General features: G+C 42.7%; 1 protein-coding gene across 1 annotated transcript in view; it reads right to left on the reverse strand.

Moving 5' to 3' along the window:
- The window catches only part of SPMIP4 (sperm microtubule inner protein 4), an 86,508-nt gene that overhangs the window by 37,111 nt on the left and 28,764 nt on the right, over positions 1 to 20,633 (reverse strand). Inside the window, exons 3-4 of the mRNA XM_073630129.1 lie at positions 19,319 to 19,390; positions 1,527 to 1,556 (exon numbers count right to left, since the gene is read on the reverse strand). Of these exons, the coding sequence (XP_073486230.1) occupies positions 1,527 to 1,556; positions 19,319 to 19,390 (102 nt within the window). The remainder of the gene's footprint in view (positions 1 to 1,526; positions 1,557 to 19,318; positions 19,391 to 20,633) is intronic.

Below are 20,633 nucleotides of genomic sequence, written 5' to 3' on the forward strand. Positions count from 1 at the left end.
GCTAAAATGAAGACAGACACATTTTTTTTTTTTATCTAGATGTATTTACTCAGTCAGGAGATGTATACACAAAAAAAAATTCAAAGGCTTTATCAATGCCTAGAAGCACAGTGAAGTCTAGTATTAAGAAGTGGAAGGTATTTGGTACAACACAGACCCCCTCTGGATCAGGACGTCGCTGTAAACTGGATGAAAGAGCCAAAAGGAAACTGGTCAGAGAGGCTACCAAGGGGCCTAAAGCAACTCTGAATCAGTTGCATGAATTTACGACAGATTCATCATTGTGTGCATGTGACAACAATATCACAAATTCTCCACAAATGTGGCTTGTATGGGAGGGTTTCAAGAAAAAAGTCAATCCCCAAGGAAGGCCACATGCAGTCATGACTGAGCTTTTCCAAAATGCACCTTGAAGATTCTGAGGCCACATGGAAAAAGGTGTTATAGTTAGATGAAACGAAAATTGAATTATTTGGTCTCGACACCAAACGATATGTCTTACGGAAATCCTATATAGCTCACCATCCAAATAACTCCATTCCTACAGTAAAGCATGGAGATGGTAATATCCTGCTATGAAGGTGTTTCTCTGCAGCAGGGACTGGAGCACTTGTCGGGCTAGAAGGAAAAATGGATGGGGCAAATTACCGTCACATTCTTAAAGAAAATCTGCTGCCCTCTGCCAGAAAGTTGTCAATGGGAAGAAGGTTTACCTTCCAACATGACAATGACCCAAAGCACACAGCAAAAATGACCACATAGTGGTTGAAGGAGAAAAAAGTGTATGTCCTTGCATGGCCTAGTCAGAGCCCAGACTTTAACCCCATTGAAAATCTGTGGAAAGACCGCAGTCCACAAACAGTCAACATCAAAGTTAACTGAACTTGAGCATTTCTGCAAAGAAGAGTAGGCAAATATTGCAAAGTCTATATGTGCAAAGTTAGTAGAGACATATCCCAACAGACTAAAGGCTGTAATTAAAACAAAAGGTGGTTCAACAAAATACTGACACAAGGAGGTGATCCTTTTTCCAACTCAATGATTCTGTTTTTGAATTGTTTTCTGATATGTTGGTGTTATAGCTTTTACTTGGATGTTATAAGTTGCATTGGGGTTGTTTTACCAAAACTGGAGAGTACAAAATCCGGTGCAGCTGTGCATGGTGGCCATTCAGCTTCTAACTTCAGCTTGTTTGGTTAAGCTTTGACAATAAAACCTGGAAGCTAATTGGTTTGAGTAAATACAGCTGAATAATACAAAAACTGAGTCTGTCTTGATTTCAGGCTGCAAATGCAAAGCAAAAAAATGTGATTATTATAAAGAGATTCTTTTCTATACCTACTGTATATACACCTTTAAAAAATATAGTGTAATCATTTGGTCAGTTCCAGTGGCAGCCGCTCCATGGGGGGGGGGTTAACCCCCCCCCCAAATATTCAGCTCCAGCCACCACTGGTCAGTTTTAATGTTCACACCATCACCCTTTTGCAACTTCCAAATCTACATTTATTCAAATGTTGACTAACCTGAGTGAAGCAGCAGGAGGTTTTGGATACCTAAAAATATAAATGAAAGATATATAAATGAAAATTTACTTATTTTCTGTCTTGGCAGTATAGAACGTTCTGATATGTACTGTACTGAATATGGTTATTTATCTGTTGCAGTCCTTTAATGTAATTATCACTAATGGGTTAAAGCGAGCCCATAAAATATATGTGGTTGTGGCATGGAAGTTACATAGTTACATAGTAGGTAAGGTTGATTAAAGACAATAGTCCATCCAGTTCAACCTGTGTAGGTGCACATGTGTCAGTGTCTATAATTATTTTCCATGTCAGTGTCTATAATTATTTCCCATATCCCTGTATGTTGTGTTCTTTAAGATGCACATCAAAGAGCCTCTGAAAAATATCAATACTCCCCACAGCCACCACCAATTGTGGAAAAGAGTTATTGCCCTGACAGTGAAAAACCCCCTACGCAGTTTAAAGTTAAACCGCTTCTCCTCCAATCTCATAGTGTGTCCCCTTGTCCTCCTACACTCCTTGAGACTGAATAGTTTCAACCTATTTCAATCTATCTATGGGTAAAACAGTCAAACGCCCTCTGAAAATCAATTCACCTCAGATGACATTTCAGAGGGGTGGCAAGGGCTCATAAAACCGAGAGTCCTAAGGGCCCATGCACACTGCAGCTCACAGAAGCTCAAAGAAGCAACTTCTACAAGCTTTTGAGCTTTTTTGAGCTCTTATTATTTCTCCCTGGAAACTCCCCTCCATGTAAGCCAATGTGTCCATGCACACTATGGTTTTTTCAGAAGTTTTCAGGCATATGCTCGTACAGGCAGAACCCCCCCACACCAAACATGCGTTTTGAGAGGCGTTTTCGAGCACAAAAGATGCCTAAGTGCCCAAAAATGTGGGAAAAGACGCAAAAAAGCACGAAAAAGCATGAAAAAGCTCAAAGAATTTTGAAAACACAAAAAAAATAGGAGAAATGAGCTGAGGGGAGGATTTGTGAAAACAACAAATGCTTATGCTCAAAAAAGCTCAAAGAAGCTCAATAAAAATGTGCAAAAGACCTTAAATAAAGTAACACTTCTTCAAGCTGAAATAAAAGCTCAAATGCCTATAAAAGCAGCTTTTTTTTTTGAGCTGCAGTGTGTATGAGCCCTAATACTGTTTTTGAATGTTACTGTTATAATGTGCTCATTTTATGACTCGCATTACTACAGAAACAGTAACTAGTGCCTATAAAAGGTGTTAAGTATGAACAAGAAAACAGGCATTCATAACATTCCATGCATGTTGTAACTATCTGCACAGCTGTAGATTATAGTGCTTGATAACAATGAGTAAAAAGGTCTTTACATCAGAGTCATCATTTTATGGGTATACTTTATTTTAAACACGTTTTCTAGGAAAGAGGAAAAACGCTTTACGCTTATGCCCTGTACACACGGTAGGACATTGATCGGACATTCCGACAACAAAATCCATGGATTTTTTCCGACGGATGTTGGCTCAAACTTGTTTTGCATACACATGGTTGCACAAAGTTGTGGGAATTTCTGAACGTCAAGAACGTGGTCATGTACACCACGTATGACGAGACTATAAAAGGGCAGTTCAGTACCAAGCATGGCACCCTTTGGACTCCTTTTGCTAATCTCGTGTTAGTAAAAGTTTGGTGAGAGACGAGTCACGCTTTTTCAGACTTGTGGTTTTCAGATCGTATTTCTGCTGTTCAGTTTGTGATTATGGGTTTGTATCTGGTCTTCAGTGCGTGCAGCGAGTTACCATTGATTTTTCATTGTGTTCTTGTTCGTTCGTTACTGATTTTCAGGTCGCTCTTCACAGGCCTTGCTATTCTTCAGTGCATTCTGTTACTTCGTTCTGACCAGCCAACCGTTTTCTAGCCATGTTGCGTATACGTACTCATCGTAGATTTCGTGCTGTGATGGGCTTGGTGTTGGGGTCCTTACTTTGACACAAGCCCAGTCCATGAACAGGCTGGGGAGGAGTTCATGGACCAAGAATTGGTTGCTCCAGTGTGACCAGTTCTGTCACATGCCTTTGCTCCGTGAGATCCGTGAGAATAATCCTGGTGATTTCAGGAACTTTCTCCAGATGACGGACCCTGTATTTCACCGTTTGTTGGCTATGCTAACCCCCTTTATCAGCAGGCAGGATACCTGCATGATGCAAGCCATCACTCCGGAGCAGAGGCTAGTCACCACCCTGCGGTACTTGGCGACGGGGAGAAGCCTGCAGGACCTTAAGTTCTCGGCAGGCATCTCCCCCCAGGCTCTGGGGATCATTATTCCGGAGACCTGTTCTGCCATCATCCAGGTCCTGCAGAAGGAGTATATGAAGGTAAGATTTTTATCCTTCAACATCACATTTTAATGTTTGATAATATATTGTATTTCTTTCCTCCTTCCCTAATTACCATGATTGTAATATGCTGTGAATGTCCCCTTTGTTCTCATGCATGCTGGATTTTTATGTAATTTTTTTTTGTCCTTCATACATATTTGCCTTCACTAACCTCCCCAGCATGCTCTCCTGGACCCATATTCACCCCGTGTAGTCACTTAACAATGTATTTTGTCAGCTCCATAGTAGTGCTTTACCCTAAATACCCCCTAAAATGTTGAAAATTGTGATGTGTGCTTGAAAATCTGGCAGAGTGCCAGAGGCTTTTTTTTTTGGGTCCCAAAATCATTTGGAACCCTCCCTCCCCCCAATTGCTAACACAGCTGATACCAATCCTCTATCTGCTGACTTTGCCAGACCCATACACACAATACCCACTTCTTTTGTGGTCAGATTTATGGATGAATTCCCCAAAGCATGTAGTGCAAGGGCCTGCCTGAATACTTTCAAATGGTAATGTTCAAAGTTTTTGTATCCTATTATTATCTTGATAGGTAATAGCAGAATGTAAAAATGTGCTAAAATGTGTACAGTATGTATTTATCTCTTTGTATTATGACACTTCTTACCTGTCCAGTGGGCTGCCAATAGTGTAAGTAAGGAGGGGCTGGCCAAAGTAATACACATTATTTAGGCATTCATCTCTCAATGAAGTGGAGAGGTTTACCTGTTTAATTGATTAATTTTTTTTTCTTGTTTGACTCCACAGTTTCCTTCCAACCCACAGGAATGGCAGACTGTGGCCTCCCACTTTGCCCAGCGGTGGGACTTTCCTAACTGCGGAGGGGCAATTGATGGGAAACACGTCCACATCGTCCCACCACACAACTTGGGGTCATACTATTACAACTACAAGGGGTTCAATAGTATTGTGATGTTGGCGGTGGTGTCGGCTACTTACGAGTTCCTGTATGTGGACGTGGGGAAGAATGGTTGGATGTCAGATGGTGGAGTCATCACCCAGACGGAGTTCTACAGGCGTCTCCAGAATGGCAGCTTGGAATTGCCACCTCCAGAAGACAATGCGGAAGGACTCCCATTCATCTTCGTTGCGGATGAAGCATTTGTGCTAGGGGACCATCTTATGCGGCCATTCCCTATGAGAACCCTCACCCCGGACCAGAGGGTTTTTAATTACCAGCTGGCCAGAGCCAGAAGAGTGGTGGAGAACACGTTTGGAATAATGGCCAGCCAGTTCCGCCTATTTCTTACAACGATACACATGGCGGAGTATAAACTCAATTACATCATCCTGGCTTGCTGTGTTCTCCACAACTTTTTAAGGAGAAATTCTGTGAACTATGCTGGCGCAGTTGGGCCTGAAGCCGGAATAATCTCAATGAACCAACCCTGACGGTGCTTGAAGCTGGCCGTCCTGGCTTGCCACTCCTGAGTGCCCGCGAGGTCCGTATAAGATACATGGAATACTTTGCAGGTAGGGGGGCCATCAATATGCCAGACAATGTCTGAGACATTTTTTGAATAAAAACATTTTTTAAACTGAACAAATATTTGCTTACATTTACTGCTTGTGTTTCTTTTAGCTGACCATGACTGAAATTTGGGGAGTCGTGAAAATGGCATGATTCTGTAAAATTATAAAGCACTGTTGGGTGTTATTTACTAACGGCAAAGACACTTTGTGCACTTGAGACTGCACTGAAACTGCACTTGTAGTGCAAAGTGGATTTGCCCTTAGGAAATAACCCCCATTGTCACTGAAAACACCAATTTTACCACAAAAAATGTTTATGAGCATTGAAAGAAGAAGCCACACATTGTTGATTATCAATCTTTTTAATACAAGCACAATCACATGTGCATTTATAAAAGGTTTTTAAAACAAACCAACATGCTTGTTACATAACACATTTTTAGGTCACATTAATAAAAGTAGAAATGTCCTTTTAAGGTAAAACAGGCATGTTTAAAACCAACAAGAAATACATAAATCTGAAACTTACAAAGTTCAGCTTTTATAGTAATTGAAGGCAATATCAGACATGAGTATTTATAAACTGTGTATGATATTGCGTTCAGATGGGGTGATGTCACCCCTGGAAAAGCCAAATTTTGAAGATGCACACAAATTGCTGAATGTCAACATGTGCTAGCTGCCATCATGGGGGATCAAGGGATGTGTTTTGTGGATGCAACCCCTTCCTCTCAGCTACTTTATTATTGAGGAAGGGGTTGCACCCCCAAAACGCATACATTGATCTCCCGTGTTGGCAGATAGCACATGTTGACACACTGTGTGCACCTTCAAAATTTGGCTTTTCGAGAATCTGTCAAAAAAAGTTCTAAAAATTTTCCAGACAAAAAAACTGAAATAATTTGGGATTTCGAGGAGTTTTAAATTCTCCCTAAAACATCAATGATGTTCTTCATTTTGTTTTGAACATCATTGATGTTTTGCTTTATGTTTTCCAAGTCCCTATTACACCCCATGATCTCCCTGATCAGTATCTGGGCACTTTCACTGGTGAAATAGGTATACTTAGCACACAGATATTTGATGGCAGAAATAGGAATAGGAAACATTGCTTGGAAGTGGGGTACAATAGTCTGTTTTGGCAGAGTTCCAAGATGAAGAAATATTGTTTTTCTTTGTCAAGCTTGAATACTTACCTGTTTTGTACAAACTTCACAGATGGAGACACCCCTATAGTATACACTGGAGCACCTGTGTGGGACCCCTAATAAAAAGGGTGTTCTTTTGTCCCACACTAGTGCTCCAGTGTCCAGATGTGTAAACAGCTGCTGAGTGTCCTCTCCTTACACAGAATCTAGTTTGCATTTCATTCTAGTTACAAACCCATCTAGACACCAACATTATTTTAAGAGAAGTAGGCCAGAAAAAATGTATTGAACTGCATCTGGACAAAACATGGTGTTTTATAGGCTGAACGAATAATGTTTCCTACGAACGAATAATGTGTCCATGAACATGAAAGTTACCATTTTAAACTATACAACAGTAAAGAAAAGCACATGGAGCAGCACAAATGTAATATAAATAAATAATAGGAACACAGGACAACTACTTATTTTTTTGCAGCACTCTCCTGATCCTTCTATACTGATCATGCTTCCTTAATTTGAGGTCCGACCACCGCTTCCTGAGTTGATCCTTGGACCATCGTACCCCAAAATTTCTGTGCAGACTCTTCACAACTTTCGCCATGATCTTGGCCTTTCTGACATTTGGGTTGGGGTAAGGTCCTTACTTCCCATCATAGTTGGCCCTTTTCAAGATATCCACCATCTCCACCATCTCCACAAAGGACATATTTGAGGCCTTAAATCGTCTCCTCCGGGATCCTGACGTTTCTGGTTCCGGGCTTTCCTCCTCCTCCTTGTTGTTGTAATTAGCACGCACCTGCTCTGTGTCCACCATGTGCTCTTCCCCACTGCGTGGAAAGAGAAGGGGCGGGGAATAGACTAGAAAGAACGTCAGGGGCAGGTGAAGGTTCATGCATGCGCAGTGTATATAAAGCGTAACATGTGTGCATCGTACGTACGATCTGTGAGCGGAGGAAGGAGTATAGGAAGCGTCGATCGTGATAATGAAGGTAACATTTAAACTTGGGCCTATACTGCTTAGAGATTGAGGCCTATATTGGGACAAGATTAGGAGAGTTTAGCCTGGCATTAGGGTTTGTCTTGTGTTGTGTCTTGCAGAGAAAATGGATATATTGAAGGATCAGGACTTTATCACCATATTCATTTATATGTTCAGGGAGCTGCCCTGTCTGTGGCAGGTAAACCACCCACATTATAAGAATCAAACAAAGAGGAAGGCAGCGCTGGATCAATTGCTGGAATTTGTGAAGCTGGTGATCCCCACGGCAGACATCACCTATTTGAAGGCCCTAATTGTTGGCATGAGGAGCACTTATCTAAGGGAGCGCAAAAAGGTCCAGGATTGCCTGAGATCAGGAGCTGCACATGACATTTATGTCCCCAGGCTGTGGTACTATGACAGACTGCATTTTCTGGCAGGTCAGACTGAACCCAGGCCAGCACTCTCCAATCTTCCTTCCACGCTTCCTTCCCCCTCAGCTGAGGCTTTTGACTTCCAACCTGGGCCTTCCAGGCAGCAACATGTGAAGGAGCCCAGCTTGAGCCAGGTATAGCATTCTTCTAAATATTTCTGGCTGTCAAATTAATGATGTTAAATATATGTTAGTTTGGAGTACTAATTTCTGATTGTGATTGATGAACCAAAAACTAAAACGATGTCCCTTTTTCATACACAGGAAAGTCTCAGCCAGGAGGTGGCTGGACCAAGTAGGCTGCCTGATACCCAGGTCCCTCCCCTCCGCCTTCAAAGAAAAAGTGGTAGGAAGAGGAGTAACCTGGAGGAGGCTGCAATTGGCCTATTTTGGAAGGCTACTGAGGCCCTCAGAACACCCCACAGTGTTGAAGAGGATTTTTCTGACCTAACAGCATGCAAAATGCTGCAAATGGAGGGCCAACTCCTCTTATGTGAGTTTCTCATTTTAGAAGCACTAAATAAGGGGTTGAGGGGCCAACCCACATGCCAAAGCCACATTTGTGAGCTCACCCATGGTCCTCCTCCTCCTCCTCCAGGTCCTCCTCCTCCTCCAGGTCCTACTCCTCCTCCTGCCACACCTCCAACACCAGAGCCAAAGCCGGGAAGGAAGCGTGTAAGGAAGACCAGAGAGTGATGGCCTGGGTTCAGTCTGGTCTGGCAAAAGATGCAGGCTCTTGTATGACCACAGCCTGGGGACATACATGTCATCTGCTGCTGATCATGATCTCTTTGACTTCTGGACCAGATTGTACTCCCTTATATATGGACTCCTCAGGCCACCAATTTTGCAGTAAAATAGTTGATGTGTGCCCTGGGGGCCAAAGGCTTCACCAATTTCTGCTGTATATCCAGCGTTGCCTCCCTCTTTGTTTGGTTATGAGCCCTTAATAAAGGAATTTTTTTTTTCAATTATACTTGCCTATGTGTGTTTTCCTTCAAAAAGGACAGTTTGTTTGTGAGGAGGCTGGTACATTTCAAAAATACAATGTGAAAAATTAACAAGAGACACCAACACCAAACAATCTCCTTGAGATTAATAAATAATACAAGATAATAATGGTGTTGTGGTAACTTGACACACAAAACACACCCAAAAATATTCTGGAGTAAAAAAAAAAAAGATAAATAAAACGCAAGATCAGGCTTTAAAAAAATCCTAAAAAAGATTTAATCTAAAAACATCCCAAAAATATTATTTTTTCGGGAGATGTGACAAATAAAAATATTATATTGATGAAATCAAGATAAATAATAAAGAAAGAAGTTTGTGAGAAGTCTGTGTGAATATGAGCAAAACTACTTCATTCTTCTAGTATTATAAAGAAGAAGAGAGTGCGCTGCATTAAACAATTTAAAACATTGCAGCCTGATGAAAGTGCTATATCCATTCCGAATGCTAATTTTACCAGACCGAGCAGTTCCGTCTCGGACTTTATTCTAAGCATGCCTGGCGCTTTGTGCGTCGGAATTGTCCACACACATTGCATTGTGCTTGGTAAGGCTGTGTTGCTCAAGTGGAAATTAAATGCTAAATGCAACAGAAGTTGAATAGTTTAGTTTTAGAATGAGCGTGGGTTAGAATAGTTTTTACTGCTTTACTTAAAAAAGTATGCATTTTTTTATTGCTGTTGTGCCCCTATTAGAAAGATACTTTCTCATTGGACTCTCCCAGTGGAACCATGGACAGCAATTACAGCCTTACCAAATCTGAGTTGGAGTTTCACTTTCTCAAGAACTCCAGGAAGACAAATTTTATAGTTTTTTTGTTTGAAAGTGGGGTTAAAGAGGCATTGAAGCCAAAAACAAAGTACTGCAGCTTACAGTCCTTAAATGTGTTGACTGCATTCATTTTCTTTTCTTTTTTTTCTCTTGATAGTATTTTAACCTGGTGATCTAGCCAGTAATGCACTTCCTGCTTTAATGGTGTCTCCACTGTAGATGGAGGAGCAGCTGACACACCCTTGGAAAACAGCATTGTCAATCTAGGGAGAGGGTAGTGTTAGGCAGGCCATCGACGGTGCAAATTTTGCATGATTCCCTCATCAACACAGACAGTGCTGACAGAGGAATGCCTCCTGCTAAACAATTGTCTGCTCCCTGCATGGGGGGCGATGACGGGTGGGGTAAGCCATCCCCGCCGGTAGAAGACTGATTATTGCTAGCAGTTATAGCAGCCACTAGCAAAAATCGCAAGTGAATTCAGCGGGCTGGTTGTACCCAAGTTGATAGATCGATCAAATTGGTACATTTAGCCAGCCCACACATGGTTTGAATCCATCCGGGATTCAAACCATCTACAATCGGCCTTAGACTAGAAGATTTAGTTGGACGTCAAACTAACAAATTAAAGCCTAAAGCCTCATACACATGATGTGAATATCAGACTAATGATCGTCCTTTTTTTTTTGCATGCTAGTCTCATATCGAAAATGAAAAGGTTACTAAAGGTAATATTCTTGTACAACAGAATACAACTTCAGAAGTGATGTAACGTGTTGTATTGTATTGTAATGCATTCTTTCGTTTCTGAGCAGGCGTGGTCTTGCTTTTCAATTTTTTCTGGATGAATACTGTACTGATTAAACAAAAATCATACAATTCGGTATCATACCTACATGTATGTGTTTGTCCCTTTGGATAATTTTATTTTTGGTCCGATTTCTGATTGTGTGTACTAGGATTAATTACCCCCATTCTCAGTGGCGGAATTACCAGGGTTGCAACAGTCGCACTTGCGACGGGGCCTGGCATTCCACCACTGTCGGGGGGCCCAGCAGGGTTGCTATTCACGGCGCTGAGCAGGGATCGTGTCTGTCATGAAACAGTAGCACTGATAGAAGCACCGGCATTAACGTTCTATTTGCCCATCTGTCCTCTCTGGCATGGGGTGAGAGAGGACACACAGCTGATCTAACGGCTCCCCCTTCTCCCTCCTCCCCTCTCCTGTGTGCTCTGCGGGCAGTCAAGTGTGAAGCTAAGGAGCTCACATTTCCCGCGGAGCACACAGGAGAGAGGAGGGCGGAGAAGGGGGAGCCGTGAGATCAGCTGTGTGTCCTCTCTCATCCCGTGCCAGAGAGCAGGGCCGTCTTTAACGTGGGGCAAACAGGGCATCTGCCCCGGGCCTTGTCTTTACTGCCCTGTTTGCCCCGAACTGTCCGCAAATTGGGGCACCGATGATGGCACCACAGAGCGCACCGGGGACACGGGAAGCAGAGCTGTATTAGCCAGCAGAGAGGGGGTGGGGTCAGGAGCTCCACTGACAGGTTGATGCACCCTATGCAGCCTGTGTACTCGGGAGGGAGTGGCCGTTCTGTTTGTACCGTTTGTAGGTCTTATAGCAGCACCATCTTGAATTTAAACACATTGTATGGTGGGCCCCCAAATATGTTCTTGTATATTGTAATAGGCCCTGACCAGGTCTTTTGGGCTGGAGCACCTCTCCCCCTCCTCATTACCTCTTATTTAGTGGCCACCAGTGTATAAGATGTATCCCCTTCAGTTCTCCCACATAGAGGAGTTTAGCTCCCATGGTTGAGACAAAGGATCTTCCATTCTATTACTAGAGTAGGACCCACTAATTCGGGGTACTTTGTCGCAGTAAGTGGGCTTAGCACTATATGACCATATAGTCTGACCAAACCCCCGTATTTTTTGTTCAGGTGTTTTTAACTAGCCCTGCAGGAAATGTCATTCTTGTATGTGTGCGCTGTAAAATATTTTTTACTGTTTGTAGGTCTTATAGCAGCACCATCTTGAATTTAAACGCATTGTATGGTGTGCCCCCCAAATATGTTCTTGTATCCTGTAGTAAGTCCGCCGTCTCCTGTAGTATGTCCGCTGTCTCCTGTAGTATGTCCGCCGTCTCCTGTAGTATGTACGCTGTCTCCTGTAGTAAGTCCTCCGTCTCCTGTAGTAAGTCCGCCGTCTCCTGTAGTAAGTCCGCCGTCTCCTGTAGTATGTCTGCAGTCTGACCATCTCCTATAGTATGTCTGCAGTCTGACCATCTCCTGTAGTATGTCTGCAGTCTCTGACCATCTGCTGTAGTATGTCTGCAGTCTCTGACGTCTCCTGTAGTATGTCTGCAGTCTCTGACTGTCTCCTGCAGTATGTGTATTAATGTGCTGCTTTTCTTGCTCAATTATTTGGGATAGCTCAGTGAGTGGTAATGATGTGCAATAACCTGTAGCAACCAATCAGTAAACAATAGTGATCTGCTGTAATCTCTAACAACCAGTTAGCAGTAATGATGTGCTGTGACCTTCTTTCAACCAATCAACAAGCAGTGTGTTGTAACCTCTAGCAACCAGTCAATGAGCGGTAATGATAGGCTGTGACCTCTGGCAACCAATTGCAATCACTGGGTGATCTGCTGCAGTAAACTGATTTTGAGTCTACCTGCTATTTTTTTTGTATGCCTCAGAATGGAGGGCCCAAGAAAATGTTTGCCCAGGGTCCAGTCAATATTAAAGACGGCCATGCCAGAGAGGATGGACGGGCAAATAGAACATTAATGCCGGTGTCTCTGTGCTACTGTTTCATGACAGACACCGATCTCCGCTCAGAGCCGTGCTGTCCTGAGAAGGTAGACGGTACTGATGGAAATTAATAGCATTCACTAAAGAGCACTGATAGAAGGCACTGATGGGCACTGATAGAAGGCACTGATGGGCACTGATAAAAGGCACTGATGAGCACTGATGAGCACTGATAGAAGGCACTGATGGGCACTGATAGAAGGCACTGAGGGGTACTGATAGAAGGCACTGATGAGCACTGATAGAAGGCACTGATGGGCACTGATAGAAGGCACTGATGGGCACTGATAGAAGGCACTAATGGGCACTGATAGGAGGCATTTATGGGCACTGATAGGAGGCACTAATGGGCACTGATAGGAGGAATTTATGGGCACCGATGAGCACTGATGGGAGGCACTGATAGAAGGCACTAACAGGCACTGATAGAAGGCACTAATGGGCACTGATAGGAGGAATTTATGGGCACCGATGAGCACTGATGGGAGGCACTGATAGAAGGCACTAACAGGCACTGATAGAAGGCACTAATGGGCACTGATATGAGGCACTGATAGAAGGCGCTGATAGGAGGCACTAATGGTCAATGATAGAAGGCACTGATGGAAACTGATAGAAGGCACTGATGGGCACTGATAGGAGGCACTAATGGGCACTGATAGGAGGCATTTATGGGCACTGATAGGAGGCACTGATGGGCACTGATAGGAGGCACTAATGTGCACTGATAGGCTGCACCTATAGCTGGCATTGATGGACACTGATAGGTGGTACTGATGGGCACTGAGGAACACTGAAAGGCAGAACTCAGGCAGTATTGATGGGCTTTGATGGGCAGAATTGAAGAGTACTGATAGGTGGCACTGATGGACGCTGTTAGGCGGCATTGATGAGCACTGATAGGCAGCATTGATGGGCACTGATAGATGGCACTGATGATTGAGGCACTGATTATCAGTGTAAACAATTTACTGACATTCTTGACAGTTAACGGCAGTCCTTTCCTAACACAGACACAGCGTGGGAGGAAAGGGCTGCGGATAACCGGCAAGTTTGTTTACATGTGATCAGCTGATCACATGGTAAAAGGCCGGTGTGATTGCGCTGGATGCATGTCCCAGGAGTCATGTGGGAAGCACAGTTTTGGGAGGATGTCCATGGACACCCCCCCAAAACTGAAGCCCCGGGCTCGGATGGAAGGGGGGCAGGGGGGCCCATCATGGTTTCTTGCACCGGGGCCCTGAAGGTTCTAGTTATGCCTCTTCCCACTCTCCTGCAGCCTTTCCTACTGCAAGCAAGGAAGGAGTGCGGATCTCAGAGGCCAGACGGGGCAGAGCATAGATCTGTGAGAGAAGGGCTACAGGGTGCTGGTGGCAACAGAAATACAGGCACAGTGGATTGGAAGAGATGACTGTACCTTACCCAACGGAGCATGGCAACTTTTTTACAATCTAATTGGCCAATGGAGCAGAAGAGATGGGGAGAAGAAATAGAACTTTCTATCAGAGGAAGAATCCCCCAGAGGCTAAACAAAACCTTGACTTGGGCTAGTTCCACATTTCTGTGATGCAGGAATGCGCACAAACTTGCACGTTCCCACCATGCAAAAAAAAAAAAAAAAAAAAGCGAATTTCTTTTGCAGGCACGTGTTGATGCCATTAAATCTTTTAGCTACCGACAGATCCAAATCATGTACCAAAGCACATAGGGTTTGATTTATTAAAGGCAAATAGACTGCAATGCAGTTGCTCCAGAGCTTAGTAAATGTCAGCAGAGAAGCTCTGCTGACTTCCATCATCCAATTTATGTGCAAAAATGCTGTTTTTTTATTTTTCTTGCACACGATTGGGTTCTCTTTGCAGAGTGAAGCTTTACCTCATTTACTAAGCTCTGGAGCAACTGCACCTGCAGAGTGCAACTGCACTTTGTAAAGTGCACGGTTTCTTTGCCTTTAGTAAAGCAACCCCATAGTGACAAAGGATCAATAGTTTTGGTGCAGCGCGATAAAAAACACAAAAAACAAAACAAAACACCTGCATGGGTGTGAATGGCGCCTTAGGCATTGTTCGCAGTGGACAATGAAACTGTGCTAAGAAAACAAAACCCTAACTTAGCTATTACATTATCAAGAATAAGAAAGTATGTAAACCCTGATAATGAACATTTCTTATTTGCTCCCTTTTGGTCTGTTAAATATACCATTGAATGTTTAATTTCTGTTCCACAAGCACAAAAAAAAGCTGATCCTGACTAAAACCGAGTACTGTTCTGTGCATTATAAAATATTATCAGGAAGTGTGTTAGGGCTACTGAATACCCCCCTATGTGTTATGGAAGAGAGAAAAGGGAGGTGTTTTATATTCTTAACCTCCCTGGCGGTATGATTATTTCGGATTTTAGGTGCTGAAAGCGGTACAATTATTTTGCATGGAAATTTGGCGTTTTATATTGTAGGTCTGTAATTCTTAACAATAACACACTTAAATCTGTCCAAACAAGAGTCTAGTAGATATCCCGGGTATGATAAAGTTTGAAACACAAAAACATAAATTATAATATAATAAATAAAAATAATTAATTAAAAAAAAAAAAATTCACTATCGCTCAATTCTGCAAGTGTTCTAATTTACTATCGCTGTTTTCTACCTGGTCTAAAGCCACTTTTGATGTAAAGGGACACTTTTTGGTTGCTATGGACAATCTCCAGTTTCCAGGCAGAAAGAACAGTATATATAATATAAAACTGCATGCAGGGCATAGGACAAAGCACTGGGGACAAAAGGGATGTGAAATAATTTCATACAGTACTGTAATCTGTAAAATTACAGTACTGTATGTGTTATGATTTTACAATTTTTTTAATTTGCCGCCAGGCTCCGCCCCCGTGCGTCGCGCCGCTCGCAGGGAACGGAGCCTGGCACGGAGAGGCTTCGGAGGAGGACAGAGCCCGCAGACACAGCGGGGGACATCGCAGGATCCCGGGGACAAGGTAAGTAAAGCCACACCAGGATCCTGCGATGTAATCCCGAGTGTGGCTCGGGGTTACCGCTAATGGTCCTGATTTTTAACCCCGAGCCACACTCGGGAAAACCGCCAGGGAGGCTACCACACTTGTCCTGGGGTGACAGCGCTGTTTCTCCACACAGTATGGTAAATGAGTGTTGTTGCCCTGAGACAAGAAATCGGTTACTGGCAGGATCACCAGGCAAAAAAAAAAAAAAAAAAATTATATATATATATATATATATATATATATATATATATATATATATATATAAAAGAAATCTAAATCAGCCATCACATCTAATTATTGGTAAGCTGCAATATAATACAGGTTTAGATTTACATTAGTTTACACTTTAATGATCTGAGGGTTGTACGAGGTGGTATCAAAAAGTTACGAGACTAGATTGTAACACGCCAACAGACAAGAAACAAGGCTGCATGCACAGTCACAGGGAGCACCGACCTTCATACGTCAGTGTGCCAAAAGACATCGTCCTGTGTATTTTGGGATCTGTGCAACTGGTGCTATTCTGACCATGTGCGTTACCACGTCTGCTATGTCATCACGGACAGCAAGTCAGAACAAAGAGCAAATGTGAAATTCTGTGTGAAACTGGGCAAATCTGCCACAGAGATGTTTAACATGATTCGGCAAGTTTACCACGATGCTGCAATGAGTTGTTCGAGGTGTTTTGAGTGGCATGCATGCTTCAAGAGCGGAAGAATATTACTGGAAGACGACGAGAGATCAGGAAGACCTTCAACAAGTTCAACCCCTGAAAATTTGGAAATCATTCGGCAACTTGTGCATGATGATCGCCGGAGAACAACCACAACATTGCTGCCATTGTTGGTGTGTCATACTGAACAATACAGGCAATCCTCACGTGTGATCTGAACATGCACCGTGTTGCTGCAAAGTTCCCCACGCCACACTGACGGAGTTCTTGGCAGACTTTGACACAGTGTTCCTTCTGCTGCTGGGTCAGCAGCCTGGGGACACCTCAAACGACTAACTGCAGCATCTCTGTAAGCTTGCTAAATCATGTTAAACTTCTCTGTGGCAGATTTGTCCAGTTTCACGCAGAATTTCATATTTCCTCTTTGTTCTGACTTGCTGTCCACGATGAAATAGCAGATGTGGTAACGCACATGTTCAGAATAGCACCAGTTGCACAGCTCCCGATGTATACAGGATGATGTGGCACACTGACTTATGAAGGTCAGTGCTCCCTGTGACTGTGCATGCAGCCTTGTGCTGCCATCTGTTGGTGTGTTACAAAACTAGTCCTAAAACTTTTTGATACCACCTCGTATATCACTGAAAAGACCTCCTCTGTAAGTGGAGAACTTTTTAAAATGCTATAAAATGTAAAATGGAATGAGGTGACTTTTGAGGTGCCTAAAACAATGAGAAACAATCTTTAGTTTAAAATTGCATGATCAGACCAAAACATTAAAGAATGAAGTGTAAGTACAAGAACAAAACGTAATTCTTGACATGTTTAGCTAGAATATATAGCTTCTTCAGGAGATTCGTAATTGTCTGTGAACAGTGTATTCACTGCAATATATAAAGAAATACATAAGACAAAATAAAATAGTGAAAACTAAGGACTAAATGTCCTCAATCAAACATCTTAGAACAAAAAAGAAAAGAAATCACATACAATTGCACAGGATCGACTGGAACTATTCACAGGGCTGGTGTAAGGATTTTTAACACCCTAGGCGAAACCTAATTTTTCGCCCCTGACTCCACCGCCTTTGCCCTGCCCATATAACCCATGTGACCTATCTGACCCTTACACTGACCAACCTGACCCCTACATTGGCCTACCTACACTAACCTACCTTACCCCTACACTGACATACCACTGACCTACCTGACCCCTACACTAACCTACCTGACACCTACACTAACCTACTTGACCATTACACTGACCTACTTGACCACTACACTGACCTACCTGACCTTTATACTGACCTACTTGACACTGAAACTGATCTACCTGACCTCTACACTGACCTACCTGACCCCTACACAGACCTACCTGACCCCCTACACGGACCTACCTGACCATTATACTGACCTACCTGATTCCTAATACAATGTCAGTGTTCTTCACTCACTGGGGCCTTACATGCATCCGACGACCCTGCTAGTGCCAGGAACAAACCCTGCCTTGGTGCCTCCAGCTGTCACCAGCCCCGGAGCCCCCACTACTCCGATCCGATTAGGTTATAGCACACACAGCTGCTGTACAGGACAGGCCAAGAGGGAGAGCAGCCTCTACGAATGGCAGTGATACAGCGAGGGTCGGGGTCAGGGGGGGTCACATGACTCGGTATAGGAATCACATATGGGCAGAGGCAGAGACTCAGAGAGGGAGCAACCCACAGGTCACTGATCATAGGGCTGTGGTGCGCAGGGGATGTGTGCTTCTGTTCCATTGGGCCACAGTCCTCCAGTGCTGCGCTGCACCTCTGACATTACTTACTTATGGATGGGGTGGCTGCCACCTGAGTTAGTTACATGCTGCAGACAGCAGACAGAGGCATCCCCTGCATACAGTCACCACCGCACCAAAAACCTACATAGCGCAGAGACCAGCAGAAGACAGAGAGTGGGGAAACCAGCGGATTGGGCACCCTAGGTGGCAGTGCGCCCTAGGCAGCTGCCTAGTTTGCCTAGTGGTAGCACCAGTCCTGACTGTTCTTACCCCAAAACTAATTTCAGGTCAGTATGCGAACACACCAGGGCCAGTGGACCACCAATTATGAGGATATCAGTATGTCATAGGAGAACAAAGGTGCCCATATAAGGATCTAGAAAATGTCAAAGTATAGACTGTAACAAAGACATCAATAGCTATTGACAATCCGCTGGCCCTGGTCTGTTCTCATACTGACCTGAAATTCGTTTTGGGGTAAGAATAGTTCCAGTTGATCCTGAGCTATTTTTGTGTTTTCTTTTTTGTTTTAAGATGTTTGATTGAGGACATTTAGTCCTTAGTTTTCACTATTATATTTTGTCTTATGTATTTCTTTATATATTGCAGTGAATACGCTGTACATAGACAATTACAAATCTCCTGAAGAAGCTATATATTCTAGCGAAACCATGTTGAGAATTACATTTTTGTACATTAGGTATACTTAATTCTTTAATGTTTTAGTCTGATCACGCAATTTTAAACTAAAGATTGTTATATCTTTTTTTAACAAATGTATTAAATACAAATGTGTTACTTTTACTATACATGATATAGTTTCTCATTGTTTTAGGCACCTCAAAAGTCCCTTCATTCCAGTTTCCATTTTCTTCAATTATTTTGGGATGTGGTGACTTGCTCCACCTGTCCTTGGCTGATTCACTTTACTTCTCAATTTTTAAAATGCTGTCAAAATCAATTATCCAATCATGGTGGATTTTAAAGGATTTTGTCTCAAGACAGGAATCAGATTCACCTCTTAACAGGCATTATAATGCCTCTAATTTAGCTTTATGATGAACATTTATCATATCACCTTTCCCCTTTTACAGCCATTATATGACTGAGTAATGACACAAACCTTGAAACTACCATCTCAGAGCTCAAAGATCAATAGAAGAACGAGTGTGGGGGTGAATATGACCCCCTTTATAACTACACAGGGGTTGCTTCCTTTAGGTGCCCAGTTGGTCATCTTTTCTTCATTGGTTAGACATACTGTAGAAGGCGCTGCCCATTTCTGTTGTGATCATGACTGGTTAAAAGCATTTATTTACTTACAGATCATCACTTTCACGAACTGCACTTTTCTTCAGCTTTGTCAGGTCATAGTACTGCTGTATTGGGAGGCCCCTGCACAACAACAGAGAAAGTTAGAGAGTTTCATAGTGTGTGATAGCTTTTTTTTTTTTTTAACATCTAAAAATATGTCTGTTTTTGAAACAAATAATTTGAAAAGAAGTGACAGACATGCACAACATATTGTATAGTTTTAAACCCAGGTTTAGGTAAATAAAAAAATAAATACAAGGCATGGTACTTACATTTAAGGTGAAATAACCCTTATGCCAGTGCTTGCTGTCCTGGTAAGTCCTCTGCCCCCCCCCCCCATTCCTTTCGGTGCTTCGGGTGTTAATATGAGTGTTGGACACGGCACTCACCAAGAGTGCCAACTATGCCCGTCCCATACCTCCCAACTTTTTGAGCTGGGAATGAGGGACACCTGTCAGCAAAAGTATGCAGGCATAGGACACACCCCTTGTCACGCCCCCTCAAAGGAGAATTGTACAAAAAAACAAGATTGGTTAAACCTACAAGTGCTTTTTTTTACCACTACTATTCCTTTGGAATTTACAAATGCAGCAATTTAGAAATCAGATGAAAGGTTTAGCACTGGGAAACACTTTAAGATAGATAAAAAGTGCATTTTATATACATCAGACCAAAATGAGGGACGAATGAGGAGGAAAGAGGGACAGAGAGACATTGCTCCAAATCAGGGACAGTCCCTCGAAATCAGGGACGGTTGGGAGCTATGCCGTCCTTTTCAGCCCCTCTTCTCTATCCACTTCTAGACCAGGCCTTTTCTGGCACTTTTTGTTTACATGTAGCAATCAGTGTTTTTTGCTAGAAAATTACTTAGAACCCCCAAACATTATATATATATTTTTAAAGCAGCGGCCCTAGAGAATAAATTGGTGAGTTTTTCAATTTTATATGTCACACGGTATTTGTGCAGAGGTTTTTCAAATGCAATTTTTTTGGAAAGAAAACACACTTCTTTGAATTTGAATGCAAAAAAAAAAAAACACAATACATAACCCAATTGTTTTTTTTTAAATATAAATAATGTAAAAATATAAAATATGATGTTACACCGAATAAATAGATAAAACACATCATGCTTCAAAATTGTGCACGCCCGTGCAACAGCTACAAACAACGTAAATTTTACTATCTATAGGCCACGCTTTAAAGGCCTTTACATGTTACCACTTTACATTTATAGAGGAGGTCTAATGCTAGAATTATGGCCCATGATCTAACATTTGCAGGGATACCTCACATGTGTGGGACAATCGCTGTTTGCTTGTGT

This window comes from Aquarana catesbeiana, linkage group LG05 (genome assembly GCF_042186555.1).
Source record: "Aquarana catesbeiana isolate 2022-GZ linkage group LG05, ASM4218655v1, whole genome shotgun sequence".
Classification (NCBI taxonomy): domain Eukaryota; kingdom Metazoa; phylum Chordata; class Amphibia; order Anura; family Ranidae; genus Aquarana; species Aquarana catesbeiana.